The following is a 21,334-nucleotide window of genomic DNA, read 5'->3' on the forward strand; positions in this document are numbered from 1 at the left end:
TGAACAGTCATAGGAGCACAAACATAGTCAACCACAGTGCTGTAATCTCAGTGACCATCAATACTGATGGAGCCTAGATCTAACACGGAAAGAAACGAGGGCAAACACAGACAAACTCAAAGATACAAAGGAACAGGAAGTGCTTCATGAGAAAGGTGCGGACACACATTAACACATTCTGACGCACAACACTGACAGAGAGGTAGGTGTTGGGTGGGAAGGTGGGGAAGTTTAGAATGAGATAGGTGATAATTACTCTGCATTGGCCACTGGGCCTGGCCCCCACAGCACCCACCTCCGTCAGGGAAGAGGGACCAAAACACAACCCGGTAGCCTTTCAGCACACCGTGCAGTGTCAGCCGTGGAGGCTCTGCCCATGTGATCACCGCCTCGTCCGACGTCACCGAGATGGCTCGCACATTCTGCGGAGGCTCGCTGGGCACTGGAGGAGAGCAGGGGGCGAGTGTTAGTGCTGCACGTTTTAAACATGAGTTTTGAGGTTGTTTCAAATGATTTCTACTTGTCAAAAATCCTTGTTATTGCTGTCGCTAAGAAGACCTGACTGATTTGGCATGGCGGCTGAAGCACTGATAATTAATGACTACTCAACACCACAACCCAGGGGCAATCTCTGCTGAAATAAATCAGTCAAATAAGCTCAAATTAGCTCTCAATAGCTCCTTGTTCCCTGCTAGCTTTTAGAGCACTGACGAGAGAGGGAGAGGAGGTGTAGTGGGGGGTTGTTGGAAGGGAGGAAGAGCACTGAGAGAAAGCAACATGAATAGTAAAAAAGCCACACCTTAAGGGGTTAAAATGCAGATGAGGTGGGTGGGGTGTGCCGAGATGTGGAGGATAAAATCTGAAGGAAGACAATGTTCATCTTTAAGGTAATAGCCATTGTAGGGGCAACTCTGGACAATTACCATCACTGTTACTGTTACCATGATCAGGCATATTATTACTGTCCACACAGGAAGGGAGGGTCCATAGAAAAATATAGGAAATACAAAAATAGACAGAGATGTGGAAGAAACCAACTGGAGGAAGAGGAAGATAAAGAAAAGGGGAGGAGGAGAAAAGGAGGTAGAATGGGCAGACATTTAGAGAGTAATGGGGTTTCTTGTTCCTCTCTCGCTCTCCACCAGCCTAATGAGGGTGCTAATTAAAGTTGAAAGAATAATGGGGGATGTGCTGAAAATTCATTTCTACCATTTTGTTTGAGCATGTGTGTCTATATATGTATGTTAGCTGCTTTAATTTATGTGTCTTCCATCCTGTTTTTGCACTTGACTCTTGACAAATCAGATAGATACACGCTGCATGCTTTTAATTTCTCTTTCATTTTGCCCCCCCCCCATCTTGCCATCTACTTTTCCTACCATCTTCCAGCGTTGTAGCATTGATCTCAGTACTGGATGGGCCAGTCCCAGCTCTGTTGAAGGCCTGAACCACTACCCCGTACTGGGCAAACTTCTTTAGGTTGTCCAAGGTGTACACCTCACTGTCCCCTGTGGCCTTCATCTCCACTATGCTGTACTGGCCGTTGCTGCCTGGACCGTTCTCCCTGTAACCAATCTGGTAGCCTCGGATCACCCCATTCTGCAGCTCCTTCTTGGGAGCCTGAATGAAATGTGGTGATAGCAGTTAATATGACAGTGCACATCAAACTTATTAAGGTGCATTGAAATCCCAGTGTAACATTATAGGCGGAGAGCTATTGTTTTTGAATTTAGCTGTAATATTTAAAGTGATAGCTGTTAAAATAAACTGCAACACAAGAGTGCAGTGAATGAAAGATTTCTAATATTTTTTATGCTGATGTATCCAGTTTGAGTTCTACTTGTATTACTATAACTGACAAGTGTATTTGTTAGCATAGAATACTTTGGCTTTAAGTCACAGAGACTCAACTTGATTTTTAAAAAGAATCTATCTCAGGGCTAAATGCCTGTTCCTCATAGGACAATACTAACAGCACTAGCTCAAACATTTGTATCTCTAGCACTTCATTCTGGCTATAAAATAAGAGCGTTGTTTCTATACTCGTGTGAATCAGAAGCACAGAAGGTAGAGAAACGAGCTGCCTGTGACAGTGACGTAAAATAACTTTTAATAGATGAAACGTTTGGTCTTGTCTAAACTGAATTATGTTTAGGTCAAGACAGTTTTTTTAGGACAATGAGTGGTTGGTTTTGGTTGGTATATTCATTTTAAATTACCTGTTGTGCAGCTAGAGGTGTGTATTCACTTGGTATTGTATAGTTATTTACACTGTGACTCAGTTTATCAGAAATAAGCACCACTGTATAATAACACACATTTACAGTTAATTGATAACATTAGTAAGTTTACCCTCCATGTAACCCGTATGCTTTGGGATGTCATCGGTTGGAGGATTACATCCATCGGAGGCCCATCAGGTGCTGTTGATGGAAGATGCCAGATAAAGCATTACTGTCAATATGCATAGCCCTGTTCCATACAGAGAAAAAGTAAGACAGACAAAAGAAAACAGCCCCGTGTTTTTTAGAGGAGAAATCCCAATCACTTACGTGCTTCCTCAGTACTGATTGTGAGCTCTTTGCTGGGAAGGCTGCGTCCAATTTTATTGTAGGAGTACATGCGGATGCTGTAAACACAGGCTGGGTGCAGCTCTACAATGTTGGCTTGGTTGTTGGTGGGTGAGATGTTCCTGGTTGTGTACATGTGATCCCAGGAGTCTGCCAAACACAAAAAGATTTTTCAAGACATGCATCTTAAAAAATATCTGACATGCATGTTTAAACTTAGGATACTCACCTGACTTGTTCTTGTACTCGATGTCATAGCTGGTGATGATGCTGTTTCCATCAAACCTTTGGATCCACCGCAGGTTCATGCTTCTGTCCTTCACCTCCCTCACTTCAAGCTCTGGTGGATCTGGTGGTTCTGTGTGTTGGAGAGAGAGAGAGAGAGAGAGAGAGAGGAGGTGAGCGCTTTTCACCACTAGAGATGATTCGATAACATTTCTTTTACTGGACTGTTTATATAACCAGCCTGAAAGCTTTAGCAAGTGAAAGAAGCTTCATGAGACATGTATAGTACAGTATGCGGTATAGATACCTTGCACAGTGAGTTGGATGAGCCCTCGACCCTCTCCATAGGAGTTGATAGCATGGCAGGAGAAGAAGACAGAGTCTCCTCGCTCGGCTGGGTTCAGCTGTGGCATCAACACAAACAGGACAAGGTTACAATGCGTGTAAAAATACACAAAAAATGCACTACGGCAGTGACAGACATCACAAACATCTTCAGCAATAATACAGTATGTTTACATCAATATTGTGCCTAAAAAACCTGAGCCCCTAAAGTCAGGTGATTGGCACCACTCTCATGTCTGTACGCTAAATATGAAGCTACAGCAAGCAGCCAGTTAGCTTAGCTTTGGCTATAGACTGTAAAAGAGGAAACAGCTAGCTGAAGATAATAACAATCCTCCTACCAGCATCTCTAAAGCTCGCTAAACATGTAACTTGTTGAGTCGTTACCTTTAGAGGTGCTAGCAGGCAGACTTTGTTAACTTTGCATGCAGTTAAGCTAGCTGGTTTCCTGTTTCCAGTGTTTATACTAAGCTAAGGTAAGCTAACCGACGGCTGTATTTACAGTGAATTTCCTGAAATGTCATGCTATTGCTTTAAATTCAGAGCTGAGAGACTTTATGTAGTGTTAGTGATTTGATCTGCCTTATGTGTCCTCATTTTGAAAACTTTATTTCACTGGCAGTATTTATTATACTGAAATAAAATCTTTAACCTGTTTATGCAGCTAAATTTCTCCTGAGTTACTAGTTTCCAGTTTTACCAGATGTTTCCGCTACTCATTGCTTTATACATTCACAGCATCAAACACCCTCAGTTTTTGAGTTCAGCATCTGCTCGGTATTGTATTCTGTATCTGACCTTTAGGGTGGAGATGACTTCGTCCCCCTTCTTGTTGATGGTGATGGAGTAACGGGGGTTTCTCTCTGCGTCGATGACGGTGTCCCCTCTCTCCCAGCGGATGATAATGGGTTGCTCGCCCCGCGCTGTGCAGTTCAGCTCCTTGGTCTGGCCCTTTCTTGCCATGGTGGTGTTGGGGTGGCTGGTGATCATGGCAGGAACTGAGCAGAATCACAGACACATGTCAGTGTGACGAATAGCATTATATGGAGTAATGAGATGAGGGAACAGGGATGTGGTATTGGAAACTGAGGATATATTACAGATGTATAGACATCTCTATCTCTGGCCTTCGTTCTCCATTTTCATTTCACGCTTCAAGCCCCACTGGCCCTCTTAGACTACCTCCTCCCTGTCTGCCCTCTTCTTCTCTTCTTTCCAAACTCCTGCCTCTCTTCTCCTCCTCATTTCCTCAGACATAGATTATTGATTGAAGGGGTTCCTGTGGTTTTGTTTTCATCACTAATTCATCAGCCCTTTTCCCCACCAAGCTTCAGGAACCCACAGACAGGCAGCCAGAACACATCAATCAATATCAAAGATAGCTCTAGTTAAGGATGTGCAAGACAGACAAGATTTTGTTAGGTTCTGTACAGGCCGCACTAGCCCGGGGCAAAAGTGCATCTTAGAGGAGCTGATCCCTCTCCAAAAAGCTATGACTTATCTCTGTATACAGTATACAAGCCAGGAGATGTGGTTATGAAAGGAAGTGTGTTAAAGCCAGAAAGAGAATGACTGACACTTACTCTTGACAGTGAGGATCATGCTCTTACTGATGTCTGAGCCCACTCCATTGGAGGCCTGACAGAGGTAGTACCCTCGGTCGTCCTCAAGAACATGCCGGATGAGCAGAGAGCCGTTTGACATGATCTGGATACGGCCAGTTAGAGGGACTGGGTGGTACTGCTGGGGGTTTCCGACACCTGCACCACACAACACAAAGCAAATGCATGTCACTGCCTTAATTTTTCCTCGTTCGCGATATCTTGTTATTGTAAGGATAATGTGTTGATTTTACCTTTGGCATGTTTCCACATCACTTTTGGTGGTGGATAACCCTCCACAGAGCAGTTGAGAACTCCAGCTTTGCCGTAGATGCAGTCCTGGTTGTTGGGCTGCACCACAAAACGTGGCGGCACTGGGAAACGAAAAGATTCACTGAACTTAAATGAAAGAACTAAAATAAAAGCTTACAGGAAGAGGGTACAAAATGGAACTGTTCCTAAAATAACATGTACAACTCCAAGCTCCCTCTGCACATTAGCTATCACATCTGATCTGACCTAATTCATTATCACTGTGCCATTCTCCTCTCTCTCAGTCCCTCACCAGTAACAATCAACTGTCTTTCCCAGCTGACGGTGGCGGCGGCATTGCTGGCGATGCAGGTGTAGTTTCCGTTGTGCTTCAGTGTCACCTTGGAGATTTGTAGGGAGCTCATGAACTCTTTGGTCTCTATCGCGACGCCAGAGGCGGAGCCTGGCACGATGAGCTGGCCGTCTTTGTGCCAGGTGATGCGTATGGGCATGTCCCCAGATGACACCACACAGGCGATGTACATGAGCTTCCCCACTGAGGTAGAGGGGATATCAAAGGGCTGGATGAGCGGCGGCACTGGGGGAGAGAGGAAGAGTGCAGAGAGTCAGTGGAATACAGGCGGCGATAGATGTGGAAGAGTGGCAGTGTGGCCATCTGGAGCAATGCTGAGAGAGAGAGAAGGTCATTGGCCAGTGGGCCCCTCTTCTTTCCCCCCCTTCAGCCCTCATCTCCTGCAGCCCATAATAGCTGCTCTGGTTAGAGTCCAATTGGCAGGAGGAAGTCATTCCGTTGCCATAGTAATGGAGGTTGGGGTGGGGGTACTACAGCTGAGACATCTGGGGGATTTAATCTAGGCTTCATTATTATTCATCTAATTAAATCAGAGACACACTCACACGCAGGCACATGCTCACACCCTTAAACACCTCTGCAGCTGCCCTGCTACCATCGTGACCCAACTCACAGACTAAACAAAATACAGACATAAAGTGTAACATAAATCTGCCATCTACCTCTGTCGTAAAGCATTAGTATAAAGCTGCACTCGACAACTTTGAACATTGGTGCACAAATGGTGTAATTTATTTACCAACCTGACGATTCTGAAAGCAAAAAAAGCAAGTGTTGGTGATTCCAGGTTTCTTTGGAAAGATTGCTCTCCTACTACTTTTTAAGATCGACATTTTGCATTTTGGTTATGCACAAAAAAGTGGCTATTAAGGCAAGAATACTTATTTTTGGGAAATAGTGTGAAGCCACAGTAAATCCCAGTCCGGTGGCTGGGTCACATGCTGCTTCGCTTCATTACTGGGATTGCTAAAACATTGCCCAGTGCAGTCTTATCCATTTGAACCCACTCTCCTCTTCATGTTTACCTTTGACAGTGACGTGGACGGTCTGATTGATTGACACCTGGGGCTGGATCAGAACGCTACACAAGTAGGTGCCCTCGTCCGCGCCCTTCTGCACGTCCGTCAGCCTCAGGGTGCCGTTCTCAAACACCACTTGACGATGATTATCAGGCAGCTGCATGCCGTCCTTCAGCCACTTGATGGAGTAATACGGGTAACCAATCACGCGGCATGTTATATAGGTGTTCCTGCCCGCCACTGCGGTGATGTCCCTCATGGGTCTGATTCGAGGTGGACCTGGAGACACAGGGAAGAGAGGGAGGGGATGGAGGGAGGAGACAGAGAGAGACACAGAGGTCGGAGAGAGGGGCAGATGAGGTGAGGGAGGTCATGGCAGAGTAAGGGAGCAGCCACGGAGACAGGAGGTGAAGAGATAAAGGTTGAGGGATAGAGTGATTGGGGCAAGTTGACAGGTGGAGAGGGAGGTTAGTTGTGCTCCCTTTACTAAAATCTGATTGAGGATATTTGTTGATTGTAGCCTAATCAGATGTTCCTTGTATCTAAGTGATTGTATTTTTCAAAATAACCTTCGGATAGATAGATAGATAGATAGATAGATGGATGGATACCCTACAAAGCCAAAATGCATATTTAGACAAAACTGGGTTACAGTGAGGCCCAAATCGGACTTTTTAGCTTCTGTTTTATCATAAATAATTAATATGCCACAGAAATGCATAATTTCATGTAAAAACATGTAAAGCAGGATAAAACGACAGCTGTGTCAAGAGAGATAACTACATCTAGCTTGATGGCAAAATAGCCACGGCTAACCTTAGCTAAAGCTAAAACAAAAGTTACTACTCACTGACTGTTCCTTAGCTGTTGTCTGTTACTGAAAAATATGCATTTTGATGAACTGACAGCTCGGTAATTCAGCTTCTTATTGCACAAAACTAAATGGAGACAGTTGCTACATCCAATGATGTATCTAGCGTACCTGAGCAGCAGTAACTAGCATCTCTGCTTTTGGATCTAGTGGAATTCATGCTGCTTGGTGTGTGATAAGTCACTTATTTAAATGTATCAAATTGTAAATTTTTTTTTTATTTATTGGTTTAGATCTAGATGCATTAATCGCTATGAAGTATGGGCTGATATAAAAGAAGCATATTTTCCCAAACAAACTAATTATGGTCAGGACAACTGAAAGGGCACACTTTGTAAAATGAAGGTTTATTATAAGCCTGCTTCTGTTTTACTATCTGTCTCTTCTACTGTTTTATAATCACTGCTCTCTGCCTTTGTAGGGCAAGATAGATAGATAGATAGATAGATGTGTGTAAAATGCGATCTAAGCTTCTCACTAGCCCCTGTGTGTTTGTATAGAGTCAGGTGTAGAGTGCATTTATATTGAAAAGCAGACAGGCACCTCTTACGTTTATGCGCGCTTGGTACTCGGCGCTACCGGCCGAGTTGCGTGCGACGCAACGATACACCCCCCCATCTCGAATGAGCGGGCTGCTGACGTTGACGTGTGACACAGTCAGGCCGTCCGACAGGGTGTACTGGCTGGTCTTGTAGGTGGAGTCCCGCACCACAGGCTCGTCGTCCAGCGTCCAGGTGATGGAGGGGGGTGGGGCTCCTTTGGCCGCGCACATGAGGGAGAAAGGCTCGCCGGGGTTGACCACCCGCTCGCTGAAGGAAGACACAATTCGAGGAGTACCATCTGAGGGGAGACAGAGAGGGATAGAGAGAGAAAGAGACAAAATAGAGAAGAACACAAACAAAGAGGGTGAGCCAAAGGTTTAGTTCATGAGCAAATGTGCATCTATCAATGAGATTTTCAGTGGCAAACAATTTAGTCAGATGGAGAATAAAAGTCAACAATAACAGTGAAAGCATCAAATTTAAAGCCCATGGTTTCTTGTCATTTTGCTGTTACAAGGCTGTCATAAAATGCAAACTGCAACCCTGCTTAAACAGAATCTGTACTTCCTTGACAATCTCGGTCCACATACCCTCTAGCAGTATAATGGAAAAGTCCTGAGCAGTGTGGCCCTTTCGGGAGGCGAAGCACTGGTAGGCCCCAGAGTGGAACTTCTGCGCTGCAGTGATCTGCAGGGTGTCGTTGTGTTGTCCCTGGATGGAGATGTGCTGGTCAGGGACGATGGGCTCTGTGTTTCTGTACCAAGTGATGGTGTATTCTGGAGAGCCCTCCACAGTGCAGGTGAAGAACAGTGTGCTGCTGATGCCCGTTTTCAGATTCTTGGGGGATAAGGTCACACGTAGTGGATCTGAGAGAAGGATGAGCGAGGTCAGAAAACACGTCCACGTTTGTCTGAGCACATAACAGAAAAAACCCTGAATAATACACTTCCCTTTTTTTGGCTTCTATATTTTATGTGTTTATGTTTCACTCAAAACTAGTTTGTGCTGTGTCATCAGTAAAAATTAATATAAGAATAATATAAATATATATTATTGTTGCAGATGTTTAAAAGATACTCAAAGCTAATTTAGCTTAATTTATTTACACATTATATTAGGTTATTACTCATTTACAAAATATAATTATTTCTTAATTGATTTATAAACTAAATTTAAATCCTTTAAGTACATCTAATTGTAGACAATCTTCAAGTGACTTTAAAAGCAATGAACTGGATTCAAAACATGACACATGGATTCATACACACGGTCATAGAAATGGGGAGTAAGAGAGAGAGAGTACAATCAGCGGTGGTGACTCAATCAGTTTGACGCACTCATTAAAAAAGCAGCTGGAGATATCTCTTCACATCTCTGTCCACTTGTGTGTGTAAAGTGTGTCTGCATGTGTGTGTGTGTGTGTGTGTGTGTGTGTGTGTGTGTGTGTGTGTGTGTGTGTGTGTGTGTGTGAGAGAGACAGAGTGTGTATGTACATGTGTGTGTGTGTGCAAATGTCAGTGAGCAATAAGGCAGCTGGTGGTGTATGCTGGGGGGCATTGCTGTGCCTCCCAACCCCCCCCTCACCCTGTCAGAGTCACAGAGTGTGCTGCCATGATGTGCCCACTGGCAAAGCCTACCGCCTCTCTATTCTCTCCCTCTGTCTCGCCTTCTCCTGCTCTTTGTTTCTTTGTATACTTTACACAATGTACATTTATCTCCGCCACTCTTATTGTGTTGTTATTACATTGTAGATAATGTCATTCCAGCACTGTCTGGATATCTGATCGACCCTTCTGTGACCCCTCGCCCTTATCGCTGTCTTCTTCACCCTCTTTCTGTCTGATGGTGAATGGTGCTGGCAGCTGTGTTACGGATTCAGTCTCAGTGAATTACTGCGCTGGCTCTCTTTTTGAGACTTGATATGACGGGGCATCATACAGCTCACACACATTTGTTACAGATCCACTCTAGGTGCGACTTATATATGTGCCTCAAACCAATAAGAGAGGCGTTTGTGTCTGTCTGCCAGGTTGATTCACTGAGAAGACAGCGTGGGAGTCTGTCAGGGTGTTTGCGAATGTGTGTGTGAGTGTGAGTGTGTAGTTGTGCTCACACACCTATAACGTGAAGCTGTCCAGACACCTCCTTTGAGCCAAAACTGTTGGTGACCTCGCAGGCGTAGCTGCCGCTGTCCTCCTGCCTCAGGTCACTGATGGTCAGCCCTGTCAAACGCCGTGTCCAGCGGGCATCCGAGGGCAGTGGGCGACCATCTTTCAGCCAGCGCACAGTGGGGCTGGGGTAACCTCCCGCTATGCAGGGAAGCTCGATACTCTGGCCTGCATACACCTCCCCTGCTTGGAAACTGTCCAGGATGGTGGGTGAGGACTCGTTGGGGTCTAGAGGGCGAGATAGGGTTATCTTTTGTCAAGACCAAGAGAAATATCAGACAAGCATGAGTAAACTGACAACAGCAAGCTGCTCACCCATTACGGAGAGCCTGGCTCCATTGCTTTGCCGCGTCTCGCCGCTGTACTTATGTTTGGTGATGCACCGGTACGTAGAGAGGGCATCCTCCTTCTGAACATCAGAGATGTAAAGAGCTCCGAAGGAGGTCAGCGAGAACCTGTTACCTGAGGGAGACACATTCAGTAAAGACCACCGTTAATTTCCCAAAAGGAAAACTCCTGATGGACAGAAACATCTAGTAAAAAACCTACACAAAGATGATCATTATGGTACAATGCCTTTGTGCTCATCGCAAAACCGTATTGTGCTAAGAACAAACAGCTGCCTGAACAGTTGGCACTACCTGCCTGATAATGTTGCTTCCCAAAACTTGGCACTCTTTCAAGGCCTGGAGGACACGTAGCGGTCACTTACGCCACCCACAGACAGAGCGGAGACAGATTTATTGCCCCTTTATGCACAATGTAAAACTGTTACTCCAACGCTCTGTCACCACCAAACTATCTGCATGTTATTCTTTTCAAATGCTGTAACAAAAATCAGAAGGCCCACAATCAAGTGTGCCACTATGTGATGGGAGCTCCCTGCTCTCTTTCACAGCATTTGTTTTGTGTCTCATATTTCACACATGGTTATGTAAACAACATAAAGTTTTCATGCTGTGCCCAGAGAAACTATACGCAGAAAGAAGAGGGACATTTCTGTGCAACGAGCACTAGTTTGTTTAACCAGGCTCTCTCTGTATAACTGTTAATATTGCATATTTCTGTGCTGCATACAGGTACACGTGCACACACATTTGTTTGTGTGTCTACTTGAATTCAGCTGACCTTACACCTGAAACGTCATGCCATTCATTTGCCCATTCTATAGCAGCAACCCTTTTTAATGGTATCAAAATGGTTGCTGCTATAGAACAAGAGGTTAGCTCAGATTTCTCCACACTGACTATCAGCTGTTTCGGTCAGGATCCAAGCCAGCAGCTGGATTTGTTGCATTCACTTGCACCTGTGTGTTTATCATCATCAATGTTTTACAAGCTCTGTGTTTGCCGGGGTCTTGCAGAGGTTTGAGTAGGTATAGTGAAGGTAGCACTTATGGACTGTGCACGTGTTTGCATGGAATATACTGTATGACCCGAGAGGAGGCACAGGCTGCAATTTCACTGCAGCCTTTGTTTGCCCCCCGGAATGAAGCCTTACAGGATAATGAGCACTTTAAGACTGCTACTCCCACAACACCGACGACTCGCCTGTCACAACACTCTGACATAGGCAGGGAGAGAGAGAGAGACAGAGAGAGAGAGAGAGAGAGACAGAGAGAGAGAGTCAGCTGGATCTGTCAAAGCCACACTTTCTGTCTTCAGCAGGGGGCTGAATTCATCCCATCTGCAGCGTCTGAAACAATACTGATTACACAATACACATCACATTATTTCCCTCACTGTCTGTCCAGCTTAACTCAGTGGTTTGCTCGTGGAATCAGTCTTTCGGCGACTCTCTTTATCTCTTTGTGTAAACCCTCTTATCGTCTGTCTCACCCTTTTCCTCTCTTTCGCTCTCAACCTCTCGTTCTCAGTCTCTAAGCAGAGTGGCAGACAGAGTAAAATATTAATTACTAAATCACTGTGCTCCCTCAGCTTTTATTCATGCTGACTTGACTAGATAACGAGAAACTGAGCCAATGTGCATCACACACGCTCAAAAACACGCACACACGCAGACACAGCTGCAGCAAAACATGCACACATGCAGGCGCCCTGAGTAGCAAAAGGGTGCAGCAGTCGGTGTTGCATAATTTTTTTTTTTCCAACTGTGCCACCTTCATATGATGTTATAATGTTACAGTCTCTTTTTTACAGAAACCTGTGATTTGTCCTCTGCTTTAACTCCATATTTGCTAAGGAACATGTCTTAAACTTGGCCGTCTTTATTCCATCTGTTTGGAGAAAAGATATGTGAACAAACAACCTGCACCCATCCTGGAGACTGCACCCAGGATTGAGACCTAGGGCAGCTTCTGCTGGTGTGTTGACCTGTGTTTCAATAGTGATCTTTTAATAGCTACTAAAACTATCATGTGAACCAAAGGGACCATTAGATAAAAAATGGAAGCACTCATAGCTCTGAAGGAACCATTTACGGTTAAAGTATTTTTTTTATCAATGGTTCTTTCACCCAGAAAGACGCTCTTTGAAAGAAGCTGCATTTTGCCTAGAGGATGGCGACATTGTTGGGTCATGTATGAGTTTGAGTCTCAGTGAAACTCAGTCATGGAAAAAATTGCGCAAAGTTGTTTGTGATTCCTGGATGCAGACGGAGTCCTACTACTTTAATCTTTTAATGTGAAGGGGAAAATGATCATGGTATGGAAAAGTGAAACTATTAAAGGTTATTCTTAATTTTTACAAATATGTTTTTTAAAAACACAGAAAAAAGTGACATTCTCGTTTAAACAAAAACAAGATTATTACCTCTACACTCACCCATACAATTAATTAATTACAAAGCTTTCTTGGATTTAAAAGGCCATTTAAAAAAGCTTTCGTGCGTAGCTTTTCTGCACACGGACACATTCATATTCAGCAGATTCAAATCCACTGACCTGCTGAAAGGGGGAAGTAAAGCAATGTCACCTGTGAGCAAGGCACTTAAAATCCACCTGCCTTCGTGACTGCTCAGGGGTGTTATACTTACATGTGCTCAATAATGTGGAAAACAGGCAAACTAACTGACTCAAACACACCGTACTGTATGTCCTCAGCAAACCTCTCCTGTGTAGTGAAGGTTTGCATTCATTTTATGTCTTTAATCCAACAAAACGCCCGCGGCCTCGCAGTCACAACAACAGGCCAGACCTACTGCTATGAGAGATTCCAAAGAGGAGGAAAGAAAAGGGAAATTAATGGAAGTATAAATGTGCAGGAGAGAATAGGAAAAAAATAAAGGCCTGACAGAGTCTATAAATAGGATATATACTGTAGCCCGTGTGTGTGTGTGTGTGTGTGTGTTAGTAGCAGCCTCATTTTCTCACATGCAAATGAAGGCGTCGGCGCAAAGATAACGAGGCCCATATTTCCACCTCCTCAGTGGGGCCATTATTTATTGATGTTCTGCATCTTCCCCCCCCCCTCCCTCCCACTCACACGCTTTCTTCATCCTCTCCCTGTTGCTAGGGTCTTCTCACTGCCATCCTGTTACGAATTCGGTGTACTTTCAGCAATTATTAAAGCGCAACGTGTTTACAATCATCAAGGACAAAACTGTGAAACCCTCCATGTTGTGCTACTGCAAAAACCATGATGGCGAATAGGTGGTAGACGTCAGTGAAATGAATGGCGGAATAAACAGCATCAGTATGAAGTTGCTAAATATAGCTTTTCAGAAGCAAGCGGCCTTTGTGCGTAATAACAAATATTTTACAGAAACATACAATAGTTAGGATAAGTCAGAATAAGGACAATAAGCTTTTAAACCCTCAGGACTAAGACTTGTGTTAGATGTCAGCATGAGGCTCACCTCCTCTCAGAAAGTAGTTAAAAATACTTGGGTCCTGTTCATTAGCAGTTTTATGAGCAGTTCAGAAACTAACTTGGCCCACTCTACCCTCGACAGGAAACTAATTTAGCTCTTGGAAGAGAATCTGACCTACATGCTTTGAAGGGGCAAATTTCCACACTATCTAGACTAGTCTATTTTAGGAGAGAGCCTTTTTCCTCTCTTAGCAAGAATTATCTTGTGACACTAACCTGTCTGAGAGTCAGCACACCCTGTGTACAAAACAAAACAAAAAAGAACTGCATGAACAGTAGCTCTGAGTGAAAAACACTGCTGTTCCTATGGGAGTTCCCAGTATGGACCCCATATCTAATCACTTTGGAAAAGGCTAATGAGCTATCGAACTCACATCCCTGCATCCCTTCTGGCAGATCACTACAATCCTGTCCCTGGAGTCTGCATCTTACTCAACACTGTGGATGGTCAAAGGCTGAAGTTCCTTGCCTTGAAGGGCTTTCCCAGTTAAATGCTTAGTGTATCTTCACCACTTATTACGACGACTATAAGCTAACGCAAGGAGAAAATGTGCCAGAGCAACAGAGGGTCAGAGGTGTCACTCCTCCACAAACTGACATCCTCTGATAGACGCCTACAGCACAACATGTTTGTCTATTACGGAGATGGGATCTGAAGTTATAAGATAAGAAGGACAATTATTTAAAAAATCTTGATGCTTATGCGTGAAGTAGATATTACACATATACTGAAATATCTACTCTTTACTTGAAGCTTTAATATGAAACAATATGCATCATAACTTTTATTACACATCCATATGAAGAGTGAACATATATAAAAAAAGATTATGTGTAATTTTCCAGCTCCACTAAAGTGTTCATAGGATGCAGTCGCTCTCAAATTTGAATCAAACATCCATTGTTGTCCTGGAAACAGATTTGTGATTTTCACAAATAAATCATAAACCTTCAGAAGAGGAGTCAAGACGTAACTTCAATGATTAAAAAAAAAAAAAATACAGATTTCATCAATGTTTTTCATCAGTGCAGCAGTGAACTGATGTAAACTTGATGATGGAGAAGCATTTTGCTCCACTAGACCTGAGTCTACCTGTGCACTGCCAAAGGTAACAGTTTGGTCTGAACTCCAGATATCTCCAAGACACAGAGAGACTCAAACACAAACGTGACCACACACGACGCAGGAACGTAAAAGTTTAGTTATTCATTTTTATTCCGCAACTAAATGAATTATAATCCAAGTTTGACGTTAGGAAAAAATTGCATTCCGTATCTCTGCCTTATATCCCTGCTCTCAACGGAAAGGTGCACATAGGAATTTGAAAGAAGGTGAGAAGAGCGAGAGGAGGAGGAGGAGGAGGAGGAGTGGATCAAAGACTTGTGACTGTCACAGAAAGAAGAAGAAAGAAAGACAGAAAAAAAAACGCAGTGTATTCCGGAGATATTCTCTGCAGTGCTGGAATATGCTTGGTGCTCACAAATGCAGACATGCCAGGCGCACTGGCATACACAACACACACACACACACACACACACACACACACAAACACAGGAACACCTACCAGGCTTAAAATAGGACAAGAAAAATTCTCCTGCTGGAACAAAAAATAATAAACTATGCGTTAAAATTAGCAGCGTGGAGTCAGTGAATGGCAGTGGTCCAGTTATGCAGCAGAGGAATGTGTTAAAGCAGAAAATCAGCAACATGGGACTGAATGACTTGATTTAGAGAGGACTGAGAATGGAGGGAGAGACGGAGGAAAGACAGTAAAAGCGAAGGGAAAGATGGAGGGCAAACTGTGGAGGAGATAACAGTCCGTCTGTGTTCTCCCCTCCTTTCAAACCTTTATGCAAAAAAAAAAAGGGGTGTTGCATCTGTATTCAAAGCGAGAGCCCACTCAACCCTCCCTTTGCTCTCTCCCCTCTCACTGCTGTGTACATTAAAAGCTCAAGCAGAAGCAGGTGTCAGCCAATTAAATATATACACTTTCCTGGCTTTTATTCTGCTGCACACTTACTTAACATCTATGAATGGCACCCTCTTAACTCCCTTCAATTCACATTCAAGGCAGGTTTTATTGGCACAACTGATGTGCAACAACTAATTGTGCGATGGGCGCCCACCCCGCTGCATCTCCACCATAAAAGAGACTTTGTTAACCCGACCAAACTGTTCAGACAGCGCACGAGTCACGCTGCCAGTTAAGACTAACACTGCATGAGCAATATCTGAATCTCAGCGTTCACTTCTCTCGTTTTTTTCCCCCTTCTCGCTTCTTCTCTGTGGCTTTTTTCGTTTTCTGGAAGGGGGTGGTCGAGTTGCAAGACGTAGAAGAAGCCGCGGCCCTGTCATGTTTTCATTAAAAAGCCACGCTTCACTGTCTAATCCTAACTGCTGTCCTCTTTCCTAACCAATTCTGACTGCTTACCTCATCTTTCAATCATGGTCTCCCTTCCCTGACCCTTGCTGCTGCTGCGTTGTGTTGTGTTGGACACAGACTCACCGTGAGTAAAGAGGATGTTAGAAAGTTTGGGGTTTTTTTCGGGGAGGGGGGGGCAGAGGTGAGGAGCAGACACAGGTGAAGGTTGAGGACAGAAAGAGGGATGAGACAGAGCAGATGGGGAGAGCAGAGTCCAGTTTCAACTGCGCCGGGACCACGTCTCTTCTGCTCCACTGACTGCTCTGTCCCAATTTGCCCTGTGTGACTTTAAACAGTAAACACTGGGGGAGGGGATGATGTGGAAGGGGGCGGGCAGGGGGCAGCCTATTGAGAGGCTGAATGGACAGTCGGGGACAGACATAAAACTGATCGTATGCAAAAGATGTCGTTCGCGTAGATATAACTCAACACAACACTGCAGAGACGCCATGTTCCCCCCCATAAAGCCATCCTAACCAGACAGGCCGACGGTGCTGCATAAAGCTAAATGGACCATCTCAGATAGAGACAGCGCTGAGGAGATTAAGCATCAGTAGAAGCATCAGAGGAAACGAGGGATGGAGGGGCGAGAGGGTGGGAGGATAGGAGAGAAATGGGGAGAGATGTAGAAATAGGGCTCCATTATTCATGACGTGTGTTTCATGTGCTTGGTGACATCTGGGACAGCAGTGATAATGAGAGTCCCGGGAGACAGAAACCACATACACACACATATACGCACACACATCCCGATGCACTGCACCGTACAGAAGCGTGCCACCATGGTCCAAAAACCTACCCTCCACTGGTTATCCCATTAACTCCTGTTTAACTGTTAACTGCATGTACACCAAGGATTAAACACTGAACTAACTCAGTCCTTTAGACGATGTCACTCAGTGAAAGTAAACATCCAGCGGCACCAAAGCTCCCACCCCTCCACCTTGTTTTGATTTAGCTGCAGATAAGAGACAGAGTTGGGTATATGGTGTGTGTCTGCCATCATATGTGTGTTTCTGTGTGTGTGTGTGTGTGTGTGTGTGTGTGTGTGTGTGTGTGTGTGTCTGTGATGCGGTGTACTCCAGCTTAGCCCATGGCCCGGGGCAGTGAGCTGCATTAGTGGCACTGAGTGAGCTGCCTGGTCCCTCCCTATTAGAGTGCTGGTGGCAGAGGAGTGTCACTGCCCAGCATGAAGAGAGAGAGAGAGAGAGAGAGAGAGAGAGAGAAAGGGCTTAACTGCTGCTACACACACACACACACACACACACACACACACACACACACACATACATTTACAGTGTTTACCAGAATGGACTGTTTAAATCCCTACACGCCAAATTACTATAAATAACATAAAAAACACAAATTATATATATATATATATATATATATATATATATATATATATATATACATATGAAGATATTACAGACTCACATTTACCAAAATTAAACAACGGAACATCATCATTGTCATCAATAGTGGCACCAGGAGTCAAAAGTAAAAAGTGGCGTGTAAAATGCTCTGTGTTACACCTTAGAGGCAGAAAACACTGATCTGAAAGCACACGTGACACCAACAAGTGACTGCCTCTGCACAATAACATTCAGCGGGTAACGATCAGTGTAAAACTACTCTATTACAAGTAAAAGCCCCACATTAAAAACCTAAAGCATATTATCATATAGGCATTTAAATTACCACTGATGCTTTCAGATATAAACAACATTTCAGTGGTAAAGCTAGGTGAGTATAAGCTCATTTTATCAATACTTTTAGGGTAGTTTAATCATTAATAAAAAATAAATAAAAAATCTATTGTAATGAAAAGTGATCATTTTGTGTATTAAACGTGAATATGCAACAACTGCAGCTGCCAAATAGAAATAGTGGAGTAAAAAGTGAAATATTTCCCTCTGAAATGTCATGGATTAGAAGTATGAAGTGGCAGAAAAAGAATATACTCAAGTAAGATTATTTATTACTTAGGTGGAGACTTTGAATAAGCCCATCTGGGCTTTTTGCCTCTCTCTGCACTGAATGTTATTTGTTTTCCTTGTCACTTTATGTGTATTTTAATACCTCAAAATTATACTGAAGTACAGTGCTGAGTTACATTACACCAAGGTTTGAGGAAGAACAGGAAGAAGGCCTGGTCAACCTCTCTTAAAAACTCTTTTTTGTCTTTACACTGCTTAAGGTGCCGACACGATCCAGGTGACCATACAAATGAAAATCATGAATAATATCACTGGGTTTTGGACTGTTTGAAGGGCCACACAAGCATTTTGAAGATGTCATTTTGGGTTTAGGAAAAGTGTGATTTTGTTGCTATTTTCTGACATTATACAGATCATACAGTTGAAAAAATAAAAATAATGATTGATAATGCCGATAATTGTTGGATTGGCTCTTGCACCTCCATCCCTAAAACATACATTACAAACGTGACAAAGTGAGCATACTGTATAGACACAAATTGAAGTAAAAGTGTAAAAGACAATCATTTATAATCAGACTGACCTTATGTTACCATCCACAAAGAAAACAGATCCTGCTATTTGCTCTATATCTTCCACGTGGTACAGTACATACAGTATGCTGAATTGTTGACTGAATCTTAACAGAGTTTTACTGTAGAGAGAAACAGGAGGAACAAAAACTCACGCGCTGTAACCATGTGGAATTATTGACTTACGCATGGTGTTTACTTTGTATACAAACTACAGCCGAGGAACATCACCCTCCTTTCCTCTGACTTTTCTATTAGGTCCCACTGCAGTCAATCATGGGGTGTTGATCTGACCTTTATGTGTGTTTGGACAGCGAACACTGAGGCGGATCAATAGGTCTGACTGAGAGGTCATGTAGGAACATGGCACTTGGACGACCACCAGGGATCCCATTTGATCCTTAATCATTTCTCCTCACCAGCCAGCGTTAAAAAAACAATCACTCCACCCGTAATGTTATAGTGTAAATCTATCGCCATAAATCACAATATACCCTCTCACTATCTTTTCTTTTCTTATCTAAAAATCGAATGGTCATTCCAAACATTATACATTTAGTCATAATTATACTTTTAGTTTGGATGCTTTTAATTTCTGACTCTTTGTGGTAATCCCATGAAATCCGATGACGATGATGATGGTCTCTGAAATGAAGATGGACGGGGAAAATCTGAAACAAACTTCTTGCCACTGCTACGAGCTTTTGAGTAAATAAGCATTTCCTTAAATACAATTTCTTAGTAGAGCTTGCTGTAATCTCCTCGCACTAATCCCTCTTTCCCTGGCCTACACAAAAGAGTGGAAGGAAGCAAGAGAAAAGGGGTAAAACCTCTTTGCTCAAATCCTATTTCTTAGCCCAATCCAGGCCACATAAACCCTCCAACTCTTTTTCTCTAAGCCTTGACACAAGCCGTCCTGCTCTCACTTTCCTTAATGACTCTGGATGTGGTTAGAAGTGCAGATTATCACCTATCCTTTACAGAGCCAGCGAGGAAACATCATTTAGACACGCTCATCTGATAAAATACTAAAAATAACAACAAAATAATTGATTTGATTTTCATTTTTGTTGTAGGTGCTGCATGTTCTTTGACATTTCTTGAAAGTCCGCGTAAATAGAGGTCGGTAAAGTTCATAATGCTGGCACTTCAGTAATCGTAGACTCCGTTGTAGTAGTGTCTTTAAATAACTATAATGGCACCAAAATGAAAACGAAAGGCATCGTTTATTTAAGACTAATAAAACCACTGTCCAAGGAAAAGAAAAAACAATTCAACTCGGTTTTTCCCATCAGACTTTGTAGTAGGATTATTGTGGTCGCTGAGCAAATACATCTGTGAGTTTGATATTATCAATAGAAACGAAGAGAAAGCTGGAAAAATAAACTGTTATTATCTTTTAAGCCACGTGATTTGAAATGTCTCCCGCTGTCTCCCTCCCTCTCTCTCTCAGTTGTTGTGTTCTCACACAGCCGGGCCTGAAGGGTGAGACAGTGGCCAGCTTTCTGTCAGAGTGACGTGCTCGCAGGGGCTTTCCCATCTCTCCCTCTTTCACTGATTGACACTGATACACTGATGCACTGTAAACATGTGCATACTGCATGTGTGTGTGTGTGTGTGTGCCTGTGTGTGTGTAGAGACACAAAGAGAAAAAGAAAGCGAGTGAGAGTGGCGGTGGCGGTGGCGGCGGCGGCAGCGGCGGCGACGATCGTGTGTATACATTTCTGTGTTAAGTGCATGTGAGCAGGCGTGTGTAGTAGTGTGTAAATAGTCAATAATAGCCGACACTTGTCAGCCCTCTGCTCTGTACACACAAAGCCCGTGGTTGGGCCATTGTTGAATTTCGCCTCTCCACGCCTGCACCCCCCCTCTACCCCCTAACTGGGCCTCTCAAGCAGAGATAATTATGCCTATTGTGCCCCTTGCACACACAGGCAACACACACTCACACACACACACACACACACACACACACACACACATACACACACACTTGTTTGTGCTAATTAACACACCCACCCACGTGCCTACTCAACCTAACTGAGTAAAAGATGGCTGCCAGCACCCCATCTGTTCCTGCCCTGCTCTCAGACACTCTCACAACACTGGGGCAAATGTGAGAGGGGCAAAAATATCCAGAGAAAGTGAAAGACGAACAGACATAGGTGAACAACCTGCAGAGCAACTGTCAGTGACATTTTTTTTTTTTTTTTTTTGAATGGAAGCTGGATTTGAAAATGAAGACATTGTCACGTTTCTGTGTTGCTCTGTCATTTCGTATAGGAAGGTTATTTTACAAGAAGCTGCTCATTGTTTTGGTGTTGGTGCCATATGTTTGCATATGTATGTACATAATAACAGCGCCTTCAGCTGTATGATTTAGTCCCCCACTACAGATCGTGGCCTGCTGGGTCCCACATGGGACAGAGGCAGGAGCAGAGGAAGGAGAGGTGAGGGAGGGATGGTGTGAGACCGGAGGGTGGGGGTGAGAGAGGGCGACAGTCGATGGGGTTATGTTCCATGAGCCCTGGGGACGCCACGTGCTCCCCGTCCTCCTCTGTCACACCATGTCCTGCTGCACCCAGGCGGCCCAAGCACAACAA

General features: G+C 43.8%; 1 protein-coding gene across 3 annotated transcripts in view; it reads right to left on the bottom strand.

Moving 5' to 3' along the window:
* Nucleotides 1-21,334, bottom strand: part of LOC139607420 (cell adhesion molecule DSCAML1-like) — a 52,073-nt gene that overhangs the window by 13,189 nt on the left and 17,550 nt on the right. Inside the window, exons 4-18 of one of the 3 annotated variants that reach the window (XM_071460246.1) lie at nt 10,282-10,428; nt 9,916-10,194; nt 8,389-8,664; nt 7,800-8,096; nt 6,392-6,664; nt 5,307-5,591; nt 4,996-5,115; nt 4,724-4,900; nt 3,939-4,138; nt 3,103-3,199; nt 2,800-2,928; nt 2,553-2,720; nt 2,353-2,423; nt 1,380-1,620; nt 296-442 (exon numbers count right to left, since the gene is read on the bottom strand). In XM_071460246.1, coding sequence (XP_071316347.1) covers nt 296-442; nt 1,380-1,620; nt 2,353-2,423; nt 2,553-2,720; nt 2,800-2,928; nt 3,103-3,199; nt 3,939-4,138; nt 4,724-4,900; nt 4,996-5,115; nt 5,307-5,591; nt 6,392-6,664; nt 7,800-8,096; nt 8,389-8,664; nt 9,916-10,194; nt 10,282-10,428 — 2,907 coding nt within the window. Of the gene's footprint in view, nt 1-256; nt 443-1,379; nt 1,621-2,352; nt 2,424-2,552; nt 2,721-2,799; nt 2,929-3,102; nt 3,200-3,938; nt 4,139-4,723; nt 4,901-4,995; nt 5,116-5,306; nt 5,592-6,391; nt 6,665-7,799; nt 8,097-8,388; nt 8,665-9,915; nt 10,195-10,281; nt 10,429-21,334 lie in introns of those variants that run through there. The other 2 variants (XM_071460245.1, XM_071460247.1) reach the window with 2 other exon arrangements.

Source organism: Trachinotus anak, unplaced genomic scaffold, assembly GCF_046630095.1.
Source record: "Trachinotus anak isolate AG129_WGS33_773 ecotype Australia unplaced genomic scaffold, CSIRO_AGI_Tana_v1 ptg000024l, whole genome shotgun sequence".
NCBI classification, from domain to species: domain Eukaryota; kingdom Metazoa; phylum Chordata; class Actinopteri; order Carangiformes; family Carangidae; genus Trachinotus; species Trachinotus anak.